This window comes from Juglans microcarpa x Juglans regia, chromosome 5D (genome assembly GCF_004785595.1).
Source record: "Juglans microcarpa x Juglans regia isolate MS1-56 chromosome 5D, Jm3101_v1.0, whole genome shotgun sequence".
Taxonomy (NCBI): Eukaryota; Viridiplantae; Streptophyta; class Magnoliopsida; order Fagales; family Juglandaceae; genus Juglans; species Juglans microcarpa x Juglans regia.
Genome location: NC_054602.1, coordinates 22,998,525 through 23,023,662, shown reverse-complemented (window position 1 = coordinate 23,023,662; position 25,138 = coordinate 22,998,525). Strand labels below are relative to the sequence as shown.

General features: G+C 37.2%; 1 protein-coding gene and 1 long non-coding RNA gene across 2 annotated transcripts; both read left to right on the top strand.

The window, feature by feature from the left end:
• Positions 1–540: 540 nt before the first annotated feature.
• On the top strand, positions 541–18,062 carry LOC121266415. The gene is made up of 3 exons (XR_005940801.1): positions 541–551; positions 9,190–9,198; positions 17,892–18,062. It is a non-coding gene; the product is annotated as an uncharacterized LOC121266415 (long non-coding RNA).
• Positions 5,190–7,739, top strand: LOC121266414 (transcription factor CSA). Its single transcript, XM_041170228.1, has 3 exons — positions 5,190–6,298; positions 6,603–7,043; positions 7,169–7,739. Exons 1-3 carry the CDS (start codon positions 5,866–5,868, stop codon positions 7,432–7,434), a joined length of 1,140 nt encoding a protein of 379 aa, XP_041026162.1. The 5' UTR covers positions 5,190–5,865; the 3' UTR covers positions 7,435–7,739.
• Positions 18,063–25,138: the final 7,076 nt, after the last annotated feature.

Here is a 25,138-nt window from a genome sequence, read left to right as displayed (position 1 = left end):
CAGAAAAAAAAAAAAAATGTAAAAATTTTGGTTTGATTCGTCTACCGCCCTTAAAATCCTCCCCGTGTATTTACCGTTTGTGATAAAATATAGAATGGACATTAAAAAAAAAAAAAAATCCAGGACAATCATTTCGATAGTAAAAAAGAAAAGACAACAATAATATAATAGATGCTGATGTTATATAGGCTCGGCTGACAAAACATTATCACGTATTAAACTAAACAAAGTGAAAGTAACCCAAATATCAATAAAAAGTGACAAAGAAAAGGAGACTTTGATTCATTATCAAAAAGATGGGTACTTGATATATTTATTTATTTCAACTTTGTATAAAAAGATGGGAGAAAGCAATGCAAAAGATTGTATAATTCTCTCCTTTTTTAACTGTTTTATCGTGGAAAACCAGTCAAGAACCCTTTTTCTCCTTCTAATTAAAGGTAAGAAGTTGGTGCGTGGTTTCATGAATTTTTGTTATCTAAATTTATAGGAACAGATTTCGTTTATGCAATTTAATTTCATGACTATTTTTTTTTCCTCTAAGTAAGCAAGTTTTCATTCAGATAATAAAAAGATGATACATATGAAGGGGATGAGGTTCCCTAACAAACGCTACAGTACAATAACTATAATGCGAATGCGCCGTCTAAAAAGACGGTTTTTAACAATTTGTATATCCATGTGAACCGCGGAACCACCGTTGAAGGCGGTGGAAGCTGCAGGTGTACTGCAGTTTGTTGTCTTGGGATATTTCTTAGAGAGATCTGTATTCTCTTTTTCAAAATCATCGGTCAGGGAAAATAATAACATAGTAGAAAGTACGGTATCAAATGAACTGATCTACGGCAGAGCATCTGCCTTCCCGCGCACTTGTGGTGGTGCGTGGAGACCACGCACCGATGGTTGGGAGGTGAGGTGGGGCAAAACTGAAAGATCTTGAGGTAGAGGATCTGCTAGTGCCGGCGGGCTTGTCGAGGCTCGACAATGCGTGAAGGCCACACACGAAAGCAAGCCACACGTGAGGGTCACTCATCGGGATTTTCACCGCAGTTTTGCATTGTCCCGATAGATCGGCGGTTGTAGGGTTGGGTGGTGGGGCGCGTATCGACTGTTGGTCACCAGAATGCGGTAGATCTTATCAAAACCGAACCGATTGAGGGAAGAGAATAAAAACACTACTATGAAAGCCAAAGCATGTACACAAAGCGATATCAGAAAGGAAAACACTCGAAGAGATGAGTTTTTTAGAGAGAATGGAGAGTTTTTCTTTCTAAAACCCACGAAAGGCAACTCTCATGACTATTTCTTTGACTAACAAGAACGGCATTTGTTTTTTCTTTTTTTGGCCATTCATATAGAACCAATAACAAAGTGAATTCCGAACATCTACAAATTGGAATCAAGGATGACTTGTGAATGAATAAAATCTGGCATTGATGCCACAATGGTATCATCCACATAGCAGTATGCTTTGCAAGTAATGAGCTGCTTCATTTGTTGAGCCAGTGAAAGTAACACTAGAGACAAAAGGCTATAAACGTGTTAAATCCTAATTAATCTTATGATCTCAACCATGAAAAGAAAAAGAAAAAGACTCCTGTGAATACATTTTTTACTCAAAAAGATTAATCATGTTCACTGAGTTTTACTCATGAAATGTTACTGTTCATTTTTACCTTCTTTTTTCTTTTAAACTTCGATGAGTACTGGTCGAACTGTTTTTTTGCCCCTTCATAGGCACAATTTTAATGGGGTTTTGATCACCCACCGAACGCCTTTTTTTTTTTCATCTCGTTTCCTTTTAAAAATTATTGATATACAAGATCAGGTATTCTCCAAAGTCATGACCCATGATCACTCCTACCAGTCAAAATGAATTTTGGGTTAGAGTTACCCACTAAATAGGATTGAATGTGAAATTGAACCATAATACACTTAAAAAATACAAGTAACACAATTTCTCTCTGGTAGAGATGAAGAAAAAAAATGAAAATTTGATAGCCCACCATGCACGCTTCAATGACAGCCAATTCCTTATTTACACACATACATACAGACCCCCACTGCTAGTGTGTGCACAGCAGTAGCTAAATGTGCAAAGGACGTTGCCACATTTGCCTAATTGAAAGAAAAAATAAAGTGCGACTCCTTACATGCAGCACAAAATATTGAATTAGTTGTTAATTCACAATCATCAAGATTGAAAAAGTATATAAGATTAATTAGTAAATAGTCTAATACATAAGAGCATAAAACCTAATATAAGCAAGCATCTATGAAGTTTCATCTTTCTCTACTTTAATAAGAAGAGTTTGTTCAAATCGCAGTACCTCCAAATATTTCCTTTGGGTTGATCATCTGTACGTGAAGAATCAATCACAATCACGTGTTAAAGCTCTGGATGGAAATTTCAGCTCTACAAATTAACCATATTTGACTGTAGAGATCAATGCATGCACGTCATGTTACCCAACCATACAGAAGATGTAGTGAGCTTGTATGAAGCAAATCCACCCTTCCTGTTCTTGCTCTCCCTTTCTTTTAGTTAATTAAGAATATTATGAGATTTAAATTATGTTCAAAACTCAAATTATTTATATGGTTTTACTTTCTTAAAAATATTTAACAAAACTTCATCATTTAATTATGTGTACAGAGGGACATAAGTGGAAGAATGAAGTGTCAAACAAAATTACTATTCATTCATGTTCATAATTTATTATGTGATTTAAATTATGTTGCAAATTCTAATTAATTAAATGGTTTTATTCTCTTAAAAATGTTTAGCAAAACTTCATTATTTATTTAATGATAAAAGATTAGTATTTTATAAATTAAAGTTGATTTTAAGTGTATGATATAATATTTATATTTTAATTATCTATTTTAAATTAGTTTACATAAGTATTTAAACCTCTACTGTTGGATTAAATCTAGGGATTTAAGATAAAAGGTTGGGATTTAAAACCCAAACCTAGCATTTTCCCCTCACTTTCCCTTTATCTCTCACCCGATCTCCTCCCTCAAGCAGACCAACGCTACCGTGCGCTACCCTGCTGTGTAACCGACCACCTCACCGGCTTCCCTTCATTCTGGCAACCAAATCCCACCGTCAAAGTCCCTTGGTAGCTCCTCCCTCAGCCGCATGCGAGCAACCCAAAATGGGTCTCGACGCACAGGTTCTTTACCCTTGCGCCACCGCGGCTCAACCCCAGCTCCACCAAACACCACCACTGAGTTCCCTTCACGCCGTGGACCACTTCTATGGAACCCACCACCTGTAGCTCCTTCCTTGCCCCTCTACACGCATGAGTTTCTCCCCGTAGCGCCACCGTTAGCCATCCCCATGGCACCGCACCACCACCAGCAGCCTCCTCCTTAGCCGACGACCCCTCCACTTCCTCTTTTCCTCCAGCCGAAGCCCCAGCTCCTCTTATGCTCTCTCTTTTCACAGGATCCCAGATCCACCTTCGTAGGACCACCACGACGCCGCCGTATGCCGCTTCTAGCAACCACGACGTAGCTCCTTTGCTCTTGTGTGGTGATTTTGTGATCTGTTGTATGATAATTTTGTGATAATTTTGTGTGGTGATTTTGTGATATGTTGTGTGGTGATTTTGCGGTGTGCTATGAGGATGTATAGAGGGACATACGTAGAAGAAGAAAAGTGTAAAGTAAGATTACTGTTTATTAGGCGATAGACGCTTTTAAGTATAATGAGATATATATATACAAGAACGGTCCCAGATACGTTAGCCTTTGGGGTATACCTGACATAATGATTTAAATAAAAAAAAAGTGAACAAGTCAGTAGCTTATTTGTTTGGGAAAAGAAAATACAAAAAAAGACAAAAAATAAAGATTAAAAAAAATGTCTAAACTTCAGCAAAGTATCTAACCGCGGGGCTATTAAGGGCTTTTTGGTAAAACATGATTATTCATTAAATTCTACAAGCGAGCTACACATCAAATGGTTAAGGATCTTAAGGACCTTTTGATAAAACAAGATCTTTCATTAAATTCTACAAGGGAGTTACACATCAAATGATCAAGAGTTTGAAGGGCCTTTTGGTAAAATAAGACTTAATGGACTTAATGGAAAAACAAGAAAAATAATGAAAAAACAATAAAAATTACTATTCACAATTGATAACGACTTATTATAATAGAGAATGTATATATATATATATATATATATATATATATGCATTTAAAAAAATTTCATATATATGGATAATGTTCTCATTTAATCATAATTTACTCTTCAATCATTACAATAATAATATTCTAATGATATTTTATTTAACTTTCAACCTTCATTTCAATTCATCTTATTTTATTTTTGAATTCAAAGGAGACCTCAGTGGACGATTTGACACAGACTATATCTGGATGTGTATTCTTTATTGAGAAATACTTTTTGTCCCGAAATTGGGTCTTGAATGATTTTTTTATTTTTTTACTTAGTGATTAAGGAAGTGATTTTTAATGATATTGTAAATTTTTTATTTTTTTTAAAATGTTTATGATGATTAAAAAAATATATAAAAAATAAAGATAAAAAAGTAAAATAGACTGATCGAGATCCTTATTCGAGATCCATTTCGGTGAACGTAACAATGATCTTGTTTATTTTTGTAGTTTCGCATACTTCTTGATTGCAAAAATGGGATGAAAACCACATATTGAAAAAATGGGAAAAAACACATGATAACTGCAGCAAAGAATTGAAAAATCTTAAAAAATGTGACAGCACATGGTTACATCAACGATTTTAGAATCAAAATATAGGACAAAGCACAAGATGGTTTCTTGATATTCACCCATAAATTTGACGATTGATTGCAAAAACGACAGCAGAGGTATTGAAAGTATAAAATTATAGTAAAACCAGAAGCATAGCAGTTAGCAGAACAATTGGAAAACAGATAGCAGTAAAAACAAAGATCTGTGAAATTATTTACAACGAATATGTTGTGTTAATCAGTGGGAGAGGAGTCAGGCCGTACGAGCACACGGATCATACAGAGACACAGTTGTGGGAGGTAATGCTAATAATCTGGTCATTCTGGTTTCTTTAAGTTCGGTCCGTTTGAAAAAAGCAAGGACTGTAGCCAAAAGGAAAAATATAAGAAAAGTAGAAACATCTTTCACAAACGAACAATACAGATTTTGGTTTTCCCCCAAAGCCCGAGAGTGAGAGATAAAGCAAATCACCAAGACCAAGACCAAGCATGTTGTTTAATGTTTTGAGGGACTTCCCACCAGGGCCACCCACCCACACGAGCGGTTCTCGAAGTGCATGCACAGCACAGACTTTACTCTGAGAGAGAGAGAGAGAGAGAGAGAGAGAGAGATCAGTCTCAAAATAATAACCCTGACCTCATTTTCTTTTTCCAGGGAAGGGAGTGGGAGTAAGAACCGTGTGCGTTCTTCCCTTCTATTTTGTTTATACTTTCCCTCTTTTTCCAGTGAAACCTATCCATTGCTGTTTCCATCTTCTTTAAAGTAAGCGTTCTTGTTTCCTCCGGTTTTTCTCAGCCCCACCTAGAACGCCGTCCCTTCCCCTTTCATTCATTTGTTTCTCTCCCTTTCTCTTCTGCTGCTAAGCGCCAGCTCTTCTTGTGAGTAAAAGAGAGGAAGTAGAAAAATGCAGTTTATCCCCTTTAGTTTCTGATCTTCGTCTCATTTGCCCCCATTCTCTAGCAAGAATCGAAGAGAAAACGTCCAGCTTTTCATTATTTCAAACTCTCTTTTCCTCTTTGTGGCATTGTACTTGGAGAAAGATCTATTTTTGTTTTTGAAGTTTTCCTTTCCTGCGTTTTCTCTCATATATTTCTACACTTAACTGGGATTTCAGTGAGAATGAGTGGGTATCAGAATATGAACTTTATGCCCCCTCCTCCTGCTTCTCAACTTTCCCTCTGTGACACTGTAGAGGCCATGGATCATCCTGGAGAGAGAAGTTCTAGGACCTCTGGATCGGGGTTTCAGATTTTGGGCCCCTCGTTAGAGAATGGTAAGAACCCATGGGGTTTTCAGCCAATAGAAAACGTGGGAACAGAGACAGCCGATGATGGGAGTAATGGGTATTTTGGGGTTGAGAGAAAAGGGTTGCCATTGAAATTTGGCGAGGAAGAGGTAAATAAAAGTTCTGCTGCTGGGAAAAGTGGGCACAGTAAGCTTTGTGCCAGAGGCCATTGGAGACCAGCCGAAGATGCCAAGCTCAAAGAGCTTGTGGCACAATTTGGTCCTCAAAACTGGAACTTGATTGCCGAGAATCTCGAAGGAAGATCAGGTAACTCAAAGGCTCTCTATCGAGAAAAGTTTCCAGTGACTAATTTGGGTGGAAATGTCCACTAAGCTATTGCTATGTGGATTGATCATTTCAAAGGGAGAATAAAAAGTGATCAGCTTTTTCTTTTTCTGGATTGGGTATTTTGGAAAACTATCAGATCCTAATATAACTTTAAAATGTCTACGGGGACATTTGGTTTTAGTCTTTTTATTCTCGCTTGGTATGATGAGAAGACCCATCAAAGATAGCAATTAATTTTTCATTTTTTCTGTCTATGATCTTAAAACTATATATCTTTGTTCAGGGAAGAGTTGCAGATTGAGGTGGTTTAATCAGCTAGACCCAAGGATCAACAGGAGGGCTTTCACTGAGGAAGAAGAGGAAAGACTCTTAGCTGCACATAGGCTCTATGGAAACAAGTGGGCAATGATTGCTAGACTCTTCCCGGGCCGAACAGATAATGCAGTCAAGAATCATTGGCATGTGATCATGGCTAGAAAACACAGAGAACAGTCTAGCGTTTACAGGAGGAGAAAGCCCTCTTCTTCTCAGATCCTTACCAAAGGTTTTGAAATGTCTTTCCAAAACAATGCTTGCAGTGAATCAGCCAACTCAAGCACCGTGGATGAATCTGCTTCAACCTGCACTGATCTCTCCCTCACTCCCTCTTCTGAGAAAGTGCCCCCCAGTTTTTTCACCCATTTTAGTCCAGCTCAGCGGTACCAACCCTATGGATCACAGATGGGTATGTTTCTTCTCTATTTCTTTCCAAAGAATGTTAAAATATATTTTTTTTATTGGCCTTTCAATCTCGTTTGGTTCATTTATTTTTTATTCTACTTGTTTTTCATATTCTCTTTTGGGCTGCAGGATTCTCTGGAGATCAGATGGTGACGATTGGGGATGGGTGTTTGGACAAGTTCTACTGCACTGATAATGGGTTCTACAAGGCTGGGCCTATTGAAACAGTCATGGAGATGGACCATTTTGGCCATTCAGATTCAAACTCGGAAGTCTCTGCAGCAGAGTCTGTTGCCACCAGAAAAACCAATATACCAGTGTCTGCCGGTAAAAATCAAAACAGGAATGAAAAAATCAAAATGCCCTTCATTGATTTCCTTGGGGTGGGAGCTTAAAGATCTGGGTGGATTTTGGCCTGAGCGGAGATACTGAGAACAGGGAAAAAGAGTAATGAGTTTGTGAGACATGAGGATCCTGGATCAGGCCTTTGATGCAAAAAAAAAAAAAAAAGTGGGTCTACGGCAGGCTATTACTGTTTCTTGTACAGGTCGCCCTAGATAAGGAAAAAAAATATGGCGTATTACAGTAAAAAGAAAGGGAGGGAGGGAGGGAGGGAGGCGGGCGAGAGAGATATATGAGTTTCAAAATAATTATTAAAGACTGTTTTTGGACTTGTCCAGCTACAGAATTGTTCTCTGAATCTATTATGTTTTGGCATTTGCGTATGTGAGCCAAAAGCTGGAAGGCCTTTTTTTTTTTTTCTCTTTGATTTTGAATACTGACTCAATGAATGAATGCGCCCATCTTTCATGACCTTTAGTTTTCTTTTGACCATGTTTTCCACGCCCTGTCAATTCTTTTTTTTTTTTTCTTTAGGGTGCAGAGCAATTAATACTTATTTGCCCTCTACTTCAAAACTGCACCCTTGGCAACCAAATAAAAGCTTTGAATAATTCGGCTTCTAAGTACGTTTGTGGCTGAGATGAGTTAAATTAACTTGCGAATAGTAGTATTAGTTGGATTTAATTTTGATAGGTTGGGATGAATTTAATTTTAAAGATAGTAGAGAGTATTTTTAGAATACTTTACTATTATTAATTATTTTATTATTATTTTTTACTTATTTTTTTACTATTATTCAATATTTTTTATTATTATTTATAAAATATCTGATATCACTTTACTATCCAAACGCAATTTAATGTTTGAAATAAGTTGAGATAGTTTAATTTTTTGATAGGAAGTTGAAAAAGTAATGAATTCTATCAATAATTGATTTGAGATGAGTTGAGTTTGGTTTAATAACAAAAACACAACCTAAGTTTATTTAGTGACATATCAAATATGTATATGTAAAATTTAATTAAATCTCATTAATTAACATAAGAAAATATTGATATATTAACATTTTTTACTTATATGAATCTCATGGTAAGTGGTGTGTTTACTAATCACAAAACTTTTATTTAATTGGCGGTACTTTGATCTATTTTAAGTACCCTTTAGTCTTTATTGAAAATTTCTATTTGCAATTATGTTTTTTGACACTAGAAACACAACTAAATTGGGTTCTACAATAATTAAAAAAATATTGGTGTTTTCTTTTTTATAACTAGAACGAGTCCCACAATTGTTTTGATACCAACTTTTAAATTACCAAAACTCATCTTTATTTACTTCTTTTTCTAGAAAAATAAAATAAATGAAAAAAAGTATTGTTGAGGAACACTATGAATGTTCCAAAATATTGGGATCTAAATGTTGAATAAGTAAAAAAATATAAATAGATAATATAGGGAAGATGAGAGACTATCGAAGTAGTCCGATCCCTTGTTCTCCTACTCAATAGACCATTTATTAAACAAATGGTATTGATTTAGTACAAACATTGGGTATTTTAATGATTTCAAATTATGTTGACAAACAAAATAATTAAAATATCTCATATTTTGGACTTATAAAAAAAATCTCATATTTTAAGGTAAATGAATGTTTTCTATATTGATTGAAAAATCTTACCAGTATGGTAAATAATAACAGATTATAGCATGTGTGAAAATGTGTCATACGTATCAGTACCGTATTGGCAATACGGTGTCTTCCATGTGTTGGGAAAGGCAACATCTGAGTGGGGTCTATACTTCCAAAAGAAAAAAAAGGTGGGGTCTATGGATCTTGCATGAGTCTTTTATTATAGTCCTATAAACGTGAAATTAGAGTACTTTTTATGATTGTTTTGTGGCCTATCATCTGTCAACATAAAATTTTATGCTTGGTGATGTCAATTCATTACAAAGATAGGACCCCTAACTGATTAAATTATTATTATTATTGGACTGAATGATTCATCAGCTCAAAAATCATTAAAGAGCCACGTTTTTCGGTGCTGGGGTTTTGGCATCGTGTGAGTAATTTTCTACCCTTTTTATTTTTTTTGTAATCTTCTCACAAGTTATAAAGAGAATGTAGCGGATTTATAAAGAAAGTTTTATAAAAGTAAGTCCAGTTTGAATATTAGAAGTGTTTGATATTATCTTATTTTATCTAATTTTATTATTATAATTTTTTTAAATTTTTATACAAAATATAATAAACAATTCATTTTTTTCAAATCTTCAAATAATAATAATATTAAAAATAATATTTTAATAATATTTTATTCAATTTTTAATTTTTATCTTAACTCAACTCATCTCAATATACTATTCAGATAGCACGGGCGTTGCTAACTCTAAGCATAAATAGCGTACAAAATATTCATATATTCACGTGTACACTACTCTCGATTAAGAAAAATAAAAACATAAGAACTGAAAGAAATATCTACGTGAATATATAAGGTTTTTTTGTATGTATTTTGTGCATTAAGTTAGCATTTTCCAAAATAAATTTACAAAATAATGTAAGTCCGATTAATTTTATAATACAATTTTATAATAAAAATTTTTATAGTTCGATTAGCATAAAGCTGATATGTCTAAAATTCTTTATGAATCAATGATTTTCCAGGCTTTAAATAAAATTGCTATATGTAATGTTGGGACCTACCTTGTCCACATATAATATTTAATGATAGTGGTTCACAAAATGTGCTTATTTATTTTGGAGTGGTAAAAAAATATTTATATTAAAAGATCTCAATTCTAGTGTTTGTGCGGTAAAAGATTTCATATTAAAAAATTGTGGAAGATATCAATTCTAGTGTTTGTGCGGTAAGGATGAACCCATGCAATAAAATATATAGAATTTAAATTAAGATTGTGACTTGTGTAAAATTGTGTCCGTCATTACTTTTATACAAGTGAGTCGTGAGTCGTGACCTATACGTGTAGAGTTGCTCCATTGATGTGTCTTATTAAAAAAAACTAAAAAAATACAATTATAAAAGGGTAGAGGAGTTTTAGGATTTTAATTTTTCTTTTCTCTTTTCTCTTTTTAATTTTTGGATCCCATTTTGTTTTGGATATATATATATATATATATTAACAAGCATGTGGGATGCCATATCAATGTGACAACTCCAACAGTATACTTTACGGTAGAATAGCAAGAATCATATAATTACAGAGAAATGATATTTACAATTATAAAATGCATAAGCACCGTGCATTCATTTTAAAAAAGAGTAAATATAAGATTCACATTAAAAAATTAATTGTTTAATAGTAGATTTCTTTTTTTTTTCAAAAGGGGTGCACAATGTTTGTATAACTCATGAGTGTATGTAACATTTCTCAAAATTATATATATATATATATATATGAGACATCCTATTCAATACTTTTTCGACATAAAGAAAGGATTAGTATTTTCTTACCATAGGAAAGAAAGAAGTTAGTTTTATTAAAAGTAGCATTATATTATTTAAACATTCATATAGTTAATAACCTTTTTTCAGGAACTGTTTTAATTCTATTAGTTTGAACTTTGAATTGTAATCTGCTTAAGATTTGTAAACCCTACGTTGAAAAGTAGGAAAGTAGGGTAATTCAATAGTTTATGTAGTTTTGGTGATCCTATGCTGGCAAAAATAGATTGATCAATTTCATAGGGGTTTCGGCCCAAATATGGGGTTTAGGTCCAAACAAGAGTTTTGATACAAGAGAGGGCTTTTTAAGAGCATGTCCAGTAGCGTCCTTAAATTCAATTAATGTAATAAAAAACTTGCATTTTCTATTTTAGCTACTAAAATTTTAAATATTTTCCACGTTTTTGAAAGTTCATGATTTATTTTTTTTAGCATTATATATATTTCCAACAATCATATTGATTCCACTTCAACCAAAATTGATTTTTCATTATTTCTTGGTTTTCTCAAAATGAGTTGCATTTATGTATACAAACTCTCCCTAATGCCTTTGTCTTGGCTAATAAGTTGAGAGCTTTTCATTTTGATTCATTCGCAACCTCAGTGACCTCGATTTCATCCACATCATCCTCTGTCCCATTGGCTATTTCGTCATAAAATATATAGGTTCTCGTTTTTCTTCCCAAAAATTTTGTTTCTTCTTGTTTTGACGAACGTGTATATATAATTTGTGTCAAGCTTTTTATATTTATTGTTGGTATATAAACTGTAGATTGTTTGGGCATTGTGGGTAGAATAAAGAATGCTATTAGAAGAAATGGGAGTGAGAAATTATCATGACAAACAATGCAAACTCCAAATGTGTTGTGTGGATCAGGTATTAAGAGGTTGGAATTAATGAAAATATGTTTTAACACCCAGTTCCTTTAGGGTTAATAATAATGTCAGTTTCGAAAAATAAGAGGAAACGAGATGCTAATAACACTTCCCTATTAAAATGACCAAGGAGCCATTATACTTTAGTAGGCAAATTATGCATCTTAAATGCCATACATTCAACGTGATCATGCTTGCATGCTTTCTTATCATATATAGTCTAATCATATTTAATAATCATGCAGGTAAAACACTTACAATTTTGGCACATAACATATCGTGATGCATGTACAACACATAATATCATAAAACCTATACATAAAACCATAGCACTGGTCAATTCAATATGGTATTCAAAGTCACTTCCATCTTAACTTGAGTATGTAAAATGGGGTTTTCAATAAAAGGTCATACATACATAATATTTTGAAAACATTGTTTAGCATATACATACGTACGCACGTAAGGGCATAATCATGCTAGTTCAAAGTTTAAAGCAAAAAGTAACTTTATGCAAATTAATCACAAACACGTCAATAAGCACCTATACATATAAGCATGTGACTACATTAATATCTTAAACAACTAAGGAAATAATATGGATGGAAAGTGTTATCTCAACCTTAACTCTAAGGAGAGAAGTAATGCTATATTTATAGATACGTTTATAATTGGAGAGGCTCTTTATCTGCTAGACGGGCCCAACTATACTGAGTAAGAGGCCCATATAAGGGGCCCAACGAGCTGGAAAGCTGCCGGCGCACCATACATGTGCCACCATGAGATTGTACCGCCCAATGGGATTAATATGGTAATTGTCGCCAATAAAAAATTCTACCCATGAGGAAACAACAAGATATTCGAGATATTTATTCTTGATATGTCAATCATTTCATTCTTAATTCATAGCCCTGGAATTTGATAATCAAGTCCTCGAGATTTAGGGAAAGGATTGAACTATTCTTATTAGCAATAATTTGCACCTATATAAAGGGCCAATGTTAATAGTCCAAGGTAACTTTCTGATCCCTCATTGCAACAATACATATAGATCTCTAATTTAGGCATCAGAGGTGCACCAAGCACACTGGGCCACCACCTTTTCTTGTCATAGGTTAGCGGTTGAGATCAATTGACGGTGAAACACGTCACAAATAGTGGCGGCATCTATGGGATCCAAGCAGAATTCCTAAAGACATTTCAATGTGGTTTTCACATGCCTGCTACGACACGCTCTCGCACAACCAGAGACCAGGAAACCACTTCCACAAATATGGAAGTGCGACTTTTGGAGATGGAAGAATAGTTAAGGAAGATGAGTATAGCAATGGAGGCTCTCCAACAAGAAAACAAGAGCCTGAGACGGAAAAACCAAGACTACAGCAAGGGCGCCTCGCCAAACCACAACGAACAACCAAAAGGAGAGGCACACAGTGCAGGTGTAATGAATACCGAGGAGGTGGAAAAGAAAAAGCTGCACGACAAATTGCACAATCTTGTTGATAAATACGAAGAGATTGCCAGGAAGAGGGGTGGGGTCATCCTCATTCGATCAATTGCTTAACTGCACATATTTACTTTATAGCACGAAGGTAATGGCTGTGCCGCTCCCACCAAAGTTCAAAGTCCCTCAGATAGAGTTGTATGATGGGTCACGAGATCTAGTAGACCATCTAGAGAACTTCAAAGCACATATGACCCTTCACAGATTCTCTAGGGAGGTAGCATGTCGGGCTTGCCCATTGATGTTGAAAGGTGTGGTGAGAGGCTGTGTTAAGACCCCATCAAAAACCACCCTAGGACAAGGTCCTAGGCATGCATGGCTAGCCAAGAGTGGGCCACTTTTGGGGTCAAGCCCATCCTTGGAGGACTTCCCAAGGGGTCTAGTGTATGCCCTAGGAAGATTGCAAGAATGGCACGGGTCAATTAGAATATGGCTCACATTTTCCCATTTGATCGTGCCATGGCTCAGCCTTGACAGCCTCTTGACACTGCTGCTGACATGCCATGATAACCCCTTGACACAGCCACTGACATGCCATGATAGCCCCTTGACAGTCGCTGACATGCCATGACAACCCCTTGACACTGTCGCTGACATACCTTGACAGTCCCATGGCACATGCCTTGACACTGTCGTTGACATGCCATGGCACCCCCAGCAGTAGCCCAGCGCCTAGCAGCATCAGCAGCCCATCAACAGGCCCACAAGCATGCCATGGCCCCTACCATGGCACGGCTAGGACAGGCCCACAGACATGCCATGGCTCCTACCACGGCACCCACCTGACAGCACAAAGATAGCTCCACAGGCATGCCATGGCCCCTACCATGACATGTCCAAGACAACCCCACTGACATGCCATGGCATGCCCAGGATGCCCAGCGAGGCTAGTGACAGCCTTGCTTGCATGGTGCCCAGCGCGCACAAGCCTAGCACAAGGCATGCTAGCAGCGTGCAGCAATAGCTCGCACGCAGCATAGAATGCGCACGCCCAGCAACCTACGCCCAGCGCCCAGTGCGCGCGCAGCCTAGCGCCCAGGCCCTTGCCTGGGCCATACCAGCTAGGCTAGTGCCCAGGCCATGCCTGGGCCATGCTAGCCACATGCCAGCCATGCTAGCCACATGCCAGCCATGCCCATGGCCCATGCCATGGGCCAACTTAGGCCACCAAGGGCCAATGCAGTGGGCCCCCATGGGCCCCACGCCACTATCATTTATTTATTTATTTATTTATTTTATTTATCAATGGATCTGTTAGGGTTTCCACTTTGTAATCTCTATAAATAGGACTCTTAGGCGTTTAGTTTACATTTTTGAAACTTTTGGCAAATTCTCGGGGACGTTCGTGAAACCCTTGTAGAGGATCATCACCTTGAAATTCATGAATAGGTGTGATTCAATCTATCTTGTTTCCTTTCAACTTTGTGAAATTTGTGAATCAAAGTTGGTTTGTTATCTTTGCGTCCTTCATTGTTCATATTTTTCCCAGCTTGTTCATCTATATTTTCTTGCATATCAAAATATCCTTATAAACCATAAAAAGAGTTTTCATATTCATTTGTTGAGTCCTTTCATCATTTGTTCATGCAATTTCTCACGTGTTCAAAGGTATTCCCATTGTTCATACATTGTCTAGCATTTTCTCATCTCTCAAACACTTCCCACGCCCACCTCATTGTTTACCCTACTTTCCATAATTGACATCACTTCCCATAATTGCCTTCATCCATCATATCCATTGACCTAGCTGAATCCATATTGTCTCCATCTTTCATAATAGCCACTTATCATACCTAGCCTCCATCATCTCCATAAACCCTAGCCGAAACACTTGTCTTCTATAAACCTTAGCCTTCCCTCAATCAATCCCACAAATCACTCATCTCCTAGAATTACTTAAGTCAACTGAGACCTTCTTCACTTACCAAAACCGAAACCCTATTTTTCCTTGATAGATTCCTACCACTTAGGAATCTTCCCTCAATCATCTCTATCTTTCCAAAATCCTACCAATTCCTAAATCATCTCCTACAAGTTAGAAGCTCATCTTCCATCTTCCAAGTCCTCCAAATTCGAAATACATCCATTGCCTTAGTTAAACTTCCAATTCCTAACAACTCCCATGCATCTTACCAATTAGGATCAACCCTAGCCACCTTACCCATCATTCAAATCCCATCTTCCATCTCCAATCCCTTAATTCTAGGAATTTCTCTAGAATCACTCTATCCCTAAAATCCCTCCATTCCTAGAATCTCTCAATTCAACCCAAGACTCCCAACATCTTGCCATATCTAAACCCTCTTGCCATATTCAAATCTCATCTTCCTTATCTTACCCTAGTCAATCCCTTAATTCTAGGAACTTCCCTAGAATCACTCAATCCCTCAAATCTCTCATTCTCAACAATCACTCCAGTCAATCAAAGACTATCATCATTTTACCAAATTCTATATTCTCCTTCCAAATCCCTAAACACAAGGAACAACCTTAGATTCATTCAAACACCATCCATCTTCATCCACTTACCATATCTAAATCCTATATTCCTCCTCTTATCTTTAATCAATCCCTAAAGTCAAGAAGCAACCTTAGACTCATTCAAACACCTTCCAACCCTAGCCACCAAACCCTAGCCTCATTCTTCCACATCATTCTCAAACCCTAGCATCTCATCCTACACTCCAACCCCTAAGCCAACTCTTCACAATCTCGAAATCATCCTTAGCCACCACACAAAATCCTAGCTACACTTCACCATACCAACCCTAATCATCATCCAAGTGGCCCCAATATCAAGGGAAACCTTCAAACCATTCCACATTGCATCAAACACCTTTGTTCATCCCTTAGAACACCCGAACTCATCATCGTCACCATTAAACACCATACCATCATCAACCTAGGAACTCATCATTACCATCATACATTGCCGTTATTGTTCAAAGTCCAAGCAAGCAGGCTAAGGCAATTGGTCATCACAAGGAGAACCAAGGCGGGGACAACCCAATGTTTAGGACTAGACGAGGTCCCTAACAGGCTGGTTTGGAGCGTTGCGACCAGGATCGATTAATAGCTTCAAAGAATTGGCCAAGCAATTTCTAATGCAACTCGTGGCCAGCATGAGGCGAGAATGACACACAAGTAGAAAGAAGAAGAGAGCCTGAAGGCATACCTTAGCCGGTTAAAAAAGGAACAATTAACCACTAATGATTAAGATGAAAAAATTACACTGGCCGCCCTTCTGGGAGATATATGGCCTCGAAGCCGATTCATGGCAGAGTTAGCATGGAAAATTCTGTTAACGTTGAGAGAATTCATGGACAGGATCGGCGACTTTGTCAATGTTAAAGACACACACCAAGCCCTAATTGTGCTACGGAAAGTGAAGATGAAGGAAGAATGTAAAGACCTTTAGAGGTCGAGTGAAGGAAGGACCTCAGAGAAAGCTGGACAAAGTCACAATGACGAAAGGCGAGGAGTTGCGGGAATGTGCATTCGGAAGATGGTTCACCGGACCAAGGGGGAGGCAACTAGGCGAAGAGAGGACGACATTTTTGTACCTACCACTAGTCAGACAATCATTGGATGGGGAACTGCTACATGGAAAAGAAGAGCAGAGGAGTTGCGAGAAAGCAACAAGCTGGAATGGCTGGTGGCGGATGTGACGCCCCCAAATTTCGTTCGGGATCAGACGGACATTTACGCGTCAAGACAAGCAACACAATGTTACCTGCCCCGTTCCTGACATATAAGATGTAATGGTCCTAACATGCATCTAGTATTATGCAATATTCGCAGCGGATAATTATGTTTTTTTTTAGCATTACTATGCACTAAACTGAAAATATCTCAAATATTTAAAACATACTTCATACATAATGACATACTAAACGACCGAGATCACAATGCTAGTCCAAAATGTATGTGATCAAAAGAGTACTAGAGATTCAACTCCATAGTACAAGTAGTAATTTAAATTAACTACTATATTATCATCGATGTCGCACTATCGCTTAGTCGATCGTTTCCAGTTGGTCGATTCTTGGATCTCCTTCAGATCCTGTAACAAGATCTAGCATTCGGGGGAATGATAGTTGAGATTACTATAGTAAGATTTGATTATAAATCTTAGCAAGTTAATAGAAAACCTCCACATAGGTTAATGATGCATGCATGGCAGTAAAAACATAAATGCATAATCAAAGTAAGTAAGCATAACATAACTTGACATACAACATAGCATAACTGACATAACTTAAACTGAAATAAGAACTAAACTTGACTTGCTTGACATGGACTTGATCTGAGACTTGACTTAACATGAACTTAATCTGAGACTTCACTTAACATGATGATTATAGTACGACATATTTTACTGCTTCACCATAGTACTCGGTAGCGATTAGCCTTGACCACAGTACCAGGCAGCGCGTATCATCCTTGATCGTAGTATAATTTAACTGATATATCATTTTGTAGTACGGCATATTATACTCCTTCACCATATTACTCGGTAGCGGATGAGCCTTGACTTCAATACCAACCAACGCGTATCATCCTTGACCGTAGTAAATGATAACATGAACTTAACTTGAACATAACATAACTTGAACATAACTCAAAAGATATGACTTACTTAAGAAAGAAACATTTCGTAATAGAGCAATGCTACGTACAGTCCTCATTTGGGGACTGCAATGCAAGCCTAGCCAATTCTATGTTTAAAATTTTTTAAAATTACAAAATTATCCCTCCTAAAATAATGATTTTTCTCATTTAATAAAGGGCCTGCACATACAGCCCCCAAGTGGAGACTGCAAATAGAATTTCTCTTCGTAATATGACATAACATGTAACAGATAATATTTCGTAACATGCCATAATATGTAATAGACAACATAACATGACATGCTTGCAACAATGAATATTACATGACATGACATACATGTAATAGATGGCATACTTAACATGACGTACTTGCAATGTATAGTAATACGTGACAGAATATCTTGCATAAAAGATGAAAAATTCATGACAGAATAAATTTTGTGCGACAGATGAATATATAATGACTTGGCATGTCACATAAGATAACATACATACATACACTTACCTCGATCGTCGCGTTTTACAAGAATTCAAGCGCGATTACGAGGAACTATGAATAATGATTCTAAAAGTAAAGTATTTAGTCACTAACAATTAGAAACATGGAAAAATCTAACTTAGAGTAAAATTACAATTTTACCCTCTACAAGTAAAAAAATGACCATTTTACCCTAACTTAAGGATTTTGCATCCTAACTTCAAAAATCACTAATATCAACTTAGAAAAATTTAAAACAAAACACAACTATGGAAAACTCACTATGCACGAAACATCCATAGGCCATTTCTCTTAATTTTCGTTGCAATTCTTCCAACTTCAAATCTTATGATTAAATCAAAATTTTGCAACAAAGATCTTCATATCCTAAGTTTAAAAACATACTTAAAACATCCATTAAAAAGAAATGCTAATCATCACCACCAAACTTTTTAATAAAAAGATCCAAACTTTTTAACCAAAAAGGCCAACCATTGAGTCACAAGTTTTGACTTTAATCAAAACATCTCTAAGAATTCCAAAAAGTCAAATCTTACATCTAACATATTCATAACATCATCCTAAGATCAACCATACTTTAAATCATCAAACAAAATTCACCAAAAATAACAAAACAATGTTTCGAATGTTCGGTTCTACACTTAGTCTAAAAACAGAAACTTTTCCTTAACTAGTTTTGATCAATCTCTTGATCCATGGCTTAAATAGATGAGATCTTCAAACTAAAACATCCCATGGTTTAAAAATGTGTACTAAAGAAGATATAAGCTTTGAACTCAAAATCACATGGCTAGAAATCAACCAAAACATGGATCTAACTAAAAACATCAAGCCTTTGGCTTAACCGAGTATCATCTCGCATAAAAAATCATATTTTTGAAACTAATACTAAATATCTTCAAAATAACATCCTAATATGCATATAAAAGACTTAGGATCATCAAATAAAAATATCAAAGCCATTGGAGTAAGATTAAACCATGAAATATTCAAACTTTCTCGAAACAAAAATTGTTTTTCCATTTCCAGTTTCTAAGTTTCTAGATCTAAGAAAATATTTCATCAAAAGCTTTAGTCATGCAAAAAATACTCAATGACCATTCATGTTTACAAGTTAAAAACACTCCATAAAATTTTCAGACCAAGATATGTCCATTAGCTTAGTCAAAAACTCTAAAATATAACACACTCTCTAGTTTAATGCCCAAGGTGACCTTTCCATGATTAAAATAACTTTTTACTAACCAAATGACCACGAAATGAAACAAAGAAGCTATCCACAAAAATTAAACTCAGTAGTGGTGAACAACGTTCATGAAGGAGTTTGCGAGAAAATACATATAAAAAGTCAAAAATTGCCATGCAAAATGACTCAAAAATATGCCGGAGAGAGCTCTTTCGGGTTTCCCTCTAAGAACGGGGTGAAGAAGTGAAGAAATGAAGTGTAGTGTGTCTGGAGGGGGGAGGTATGGGTTTGAATGATCCTTGATTGGTGGTGTCTATGCCACATAAAGTGAAGAATAGTGAGGCGCAAGGACTGTCTATTGTTGCCGTGTGGTATGGAGGGCGATGAGGTGGATTTTCCCTCTCACATCAAGGCACTATTGGGTGTAGCCAAGAGTAGTGTATGGCCTGCCATGTGGGGGAGGAAATTTTTTTAAGAAGTTTTTCCAAGGTGGCCAAATTCGTGGGCCTTGGTGGGCTTCAACCAAGTGGGCTTCAATTTGGGGTTTAGAAAGGGTTTGGTTAGGGTTTGTGATGCTATCAAGCCGAAATCAATTTTTTCATGGCCCAATCAAAATTCCAAGGTTTAAAGGGTTGGATAATGATGTTATAACATGAATTTGAGGAATTAATAGCTTGTAGAAGTGATTTAATCAAGTGATTGAATACAATGCTAGAAATTGGATCAAATAGGGTTTTTGAGGCCAACTTTAGGGTTTGAGGAAACTGTTTAGGATTTCGGTTTCAACCAAGTTTTTGGGGTTTTAGTTGGACTCCAACTGTAACACCCAGGTCCAACCAAGCCCGCTTTCTAAATTTTTCTTTTCAGTGGGTTTGATAATTAGGTTAAAAATCTTTTATGGGCCGAGAAATATTTTGGACAAGTTAAATTATTTTTAGAGGTTGCGTCGAGGCTCAATACTTAGAAAACAAGTCCATTTAGTATTCTTGATTCACTACTAGATAAAGCCTGCACATTGGCCAGCCCAAGCTTTTTTTGGCCTGACCCGACTTGGCCCGCATCCATACCCAGGGAAATATAACACAACCCGACCCGACCCGTATGAATGGGTAAAAATATCGGTTAAAAAAAAAACAAGAATACTGAAAGCCCAGCCATCGCAGAAAACTAAAAGCCCATCGAAGCCCATCCGCCTTAGTGTTTTTTTGATACTCGTGATCATCAGACTCACATATTCCCTTTCCTCGTTTTTGATCTCATCCACTGTGTCACTATTCGATCTCCTCCATTCTTAAACACATAAGATTTCTTGCCTTTTATGTTTTCTTCTCATTGTTTGTTTCTTGTCAAACATGCCGTACGTTAGATCAGATTCGTCTGACAAAGGCGTCGAGCCATTCATGGAGGTTGATTCAACGAGACAATACGAGAGATACGAGGACTTGCTCGGTGCTAGAGTGGAGAAGAAGGTGTATCGAGCTTTCGATTAAGAAGAGGGAAGAGAGGTGGCTTAGAACCTGGTTTTGTTGATAAGGTTCTTGGTTGACAAGGCGATGTTTGATAGGATACGCAAGGAGGTTGTTTTGCTGAGAAGGGAACTAAGAAGAATGGCTGTTGAAACCTGGAAATACCCGTTGTCGGTGTCGCCTTTGCACGAGGTTGTTAACACAAGGAAAATTTCCTGGTGGCGAGTTCCAAATTCCTATTTGCCTTCTTGTTCTTTCTTTTTCGACGATTCCAAATGTCAATTTTGTGTTTTCATTCATCTTTTTCGATGATCAAACCTTCCAAAACCTGAATAACAAATTTATAGAGTCGGTGGAATTAACACCCGAAGAACAAACCTAGCACTAGGCGGGTTGAGAACCGACTTTCTAATGACCTCTCATATTGTTGGACAGATTAGATTGATTAAATCGGACCAATCGGTTCGTCAGTCCATGTGCATAGGCCTACTACTAGACTTGAGCTGATTTTTTTTTTTTTTGAAATGTGTCAAAAAGCCCAAGCCCGTAAGATCTTGTGCCAGACTTCTCTACTTGCATGGTTTCCATCACGTCCGTTTCCACTCCATAGTCCATGCACGTCACTTTCTCTACTACTTTCATGGCAACCGTTCGCATAATGGAGATATATACTTGATAAGAAGTTGTGCATCAGTTTTACAAACTAGGGTTGCCTTCACCATGTTCACCTCACATGCACGTCTCTCCCTCTCTTATTCTTTAGGGTTTCTAGTCAACTATATATATGTAAATATGAAGATCTTCATTAGCATGTTGAAAGCTATTATAGCACTTCACCGCTGCTGCCACTTCAAAACAGAGTACTTCATTTTCCCTACCATGAACTGCAGTTGTTCCACCAAACCTAACCACCGTGAACCACCTCAGCGCATATCTTCTCCTCCCATGGCTCTTGTGAACCAACCACCCTTCATGCACATTCAACAACTTTCCGTCACCACGTCGCAGCCTCTCCTCCCTCTCATCAGCCACCGTGCAACGACAACATCCTCCACAAAGTTGCCCACGCCTCCGTGCCCAGCCACCGAAAAAGCTAGACCGTGTGCTCTGTTTGCACCACATTGAAATAGGGGAAGTGATTCCCATCATGAGCCACATCGCCAGCCCCACCCAAAGTCACCACACTACACAGAAAGCACCGTCGGGAAACCTCACACCACCCCAAGCCGCTGTTGATCCCTCTCGGTAAGCTCACGCAGTGCCCATGGTTTCATCTTCGCCTCTCCCTCTTTTTCTCGCATTCTCTGACCCTATCTCACTCTCTCTCTCTCTCCCTTACAGTATGCTGTTGCTGCTCCCAGCCGTGTTGCCATGGATACCCACCCAGGCCACCATTACTCGTGACTCTCGGTAAGTTGCTGCCATACGCCCCTCCCTGCCCGGTGGAGTTTGGTTCAAACTGGGAAAAGTCAGTTGTAGTTTCTCCCGTAAAGCTTAGCATGAAGTGGGAATAATTTTGAGTAAATTACACTTATACCCTATGAGTTATAAGCCAAAACGCATTTTTATTTTGAACGTTTATTGCACCATGGGCCTCAGCGGGTTTGCAAAAAAATTGTAAAAATATTTTAACTGGGCCTAGTCTCCCTTGATATTGGTACAAGAATTTTATTTTACGAAATAATTTTGAATTTAATGTCTTAGCCGGAGCAATTAAGTGGATATCGATAAATTCTGTGAAGTGATGGTATTTTAGGGTTAGAGGTTTTGAGGAATTATAATATGTAAATTTTAGCATTTCAGGTTTAAATATCGAAATACGTATTCGATTGAAAATTTATAATAATTACGTGATTATTTTATAGGTCACAAGTAACTTTTGCTCGGCATTGTTGAGGAAAATTTCTGAAAAATTAAGAAATCTAAGTAAACAGAGTTCCTGTAACACTCGAGCTTAGCGCCAAGTTTTTTTTTTTTATTTTTTTTTATATATATATATTTTCGGGTTAAGTATATGAAAAAGCCAAGGGAAGTTTTTTTAATATTATTTTTATGGGCAGAGATAATTTTTTTAAAACAAGTTGGATTTTTTTTTTGTTTGAGTTTGAGTCGGGGCCTATAATTTGTGGAAAAGGCCCACACCCGTTTGTGTTAAACCATGAAAAACTAATTATCATTAGTTTTTTTTATCACTTTTCCCCACCCCGCACAACTCTACCCCCATGCACGTGCACGGAAAAGTGCACGTCTCTTTTCCGTTTTCATTTGTTCCTCAATTTCATACACCTTATAAACCTTCATGCTCGATGGCCTCCTTGAAGTCCTAGGGTTACAACAGCCCTGCTATAACTTCAGCAAGCCGCAACCCCCTTTGGAAATCCATGCATGGCAGTTCAGTCAGTCCCACCTCCAGGCAACCCTCCACGCCGTGGTAAGCTTGCGCCACAGCCTTCCACCCTACGTAAATTTCTACCCAGACCCGCACCACTGCAAGCCTCTACTGGAAGCAACCTTGCCGCAGCACCTAAAGCAGCCGTAGTTTCCTCTCCACCCTCGGAAACAGCCCAAACGGTTGCCACCATCACCAACTTCCGTGGGAAGCGAAAACTGCAGTTGCTCTGTTTTGAAGCCATGGAGACAGAGCTTCATCGTCAAATCGAGAGCCATGCCTTGCCACAGTTGGGCATTGACGCCACAGTCAACAGCAACAGATGATGCCGGAGATTAAGTCTCCACTGCCCAGTGATGTGTAGCGCCATTGTCCGAAGTCCCATGCACGCCGCGTGATGCGTACAACTCTCTCTCTCTCTCTCTCTCAGTGTTATTCCACCGCGAGCCACTGCAAACCACCCTCTTTCATGCCGAAAACCACTGTAAAAGCAGCAGCAATCACTAGTTGTGACACCCTCGTCACCCCATGCTGATCGGTGAGCCTACTGACTCTCCTCCATATTTGTTTCCCTCACAGTTACTCTCTCTCTCACCCCCCGTTCTCTCTCACTCATCTCTCTCTCTCTCTCTCTCTCTCAGTGTCCCACTGTAGTGTCTCAGCCACCTCCCACTCGCTTGCCCCGCCGCGACCTCCTTCAGTCACAGTGAACCCCCATACCACGTACGTAGCCTCTGTTTTCCTTCAACTAATTTTGGTTTACGTAAGTATATTACATGGTTCTAAGTAATATTTTACACTAATATTGTTAATTACTTTTTTACCCTTTGAACTGAAAGTTATGCCAAGGTGTTTTAAAAATTTTATTATGTGTTAACAAACTCTTATTTAATTATGATCACAGAAAATTATAGTAACATGTTATTAAGTAAAGATTTATTTTAAGAGTAAACAATATTGGTGTAATGTTATTTTTTTACATTTTAGATATGATTTAGTCTATTAAAAAAATAGTTATGGTTTATTTTAAAATATTTTGGGATAAGTATATTATCTCGTATTAAACTTTATAAGTTGTTTTCATTAATAAATAGGTCAGACTTATAAATGTGTTAGTCAGGGTTATTAAATCAACACTGATGATTTTAGAAAGTGATGATTTGTAATTTTAGGTTTTGAGGAAGTAAGTAGGTTATTTTAGAAACTTAGGATTAAATATAAAAATATATGATTAATTAGAAATTTACGAGAATTACGTGATTATTTTATAGGTGACGATTAATTATTGTTCGACTTTTTGAGGACAATTCTGAAAAAGCTAAGAAGTCCAGGTAAGCGGGGTTCCTATGCTAGACTTTGCATTAAAATAAAATGAGTTGTGGTTGTCTTTTTGGAAAATATACATTTTTGGTTATGAAAAGAAATTGGAACTACCTCAGTTATTTGATCTGTATTACTCATGAGATTCTCTTTAAAAAGAAAGTATTTTCTGTCATGACTGGTGTAGACATGAGCTTATTTTAGACTTTCTGTTTCTAAACTTTGAAAAGAGAGCGAATATGAAATTTTGTGCATAAATTATGTTGTGATATGATTTTGTTCTGTTCTGAAGATTTTCTGTACTTTGATATGATCTGATGTGATTTCTGAAAACCTCTGGCATAACATTCTGTTTCTGTTTCTGTTCCGTTCTGACCTTACCACGAGTGTAAAACTGTGGCCTCTGTTCGGGTTGGTACCAACTTTTTTGTTTCTGATGC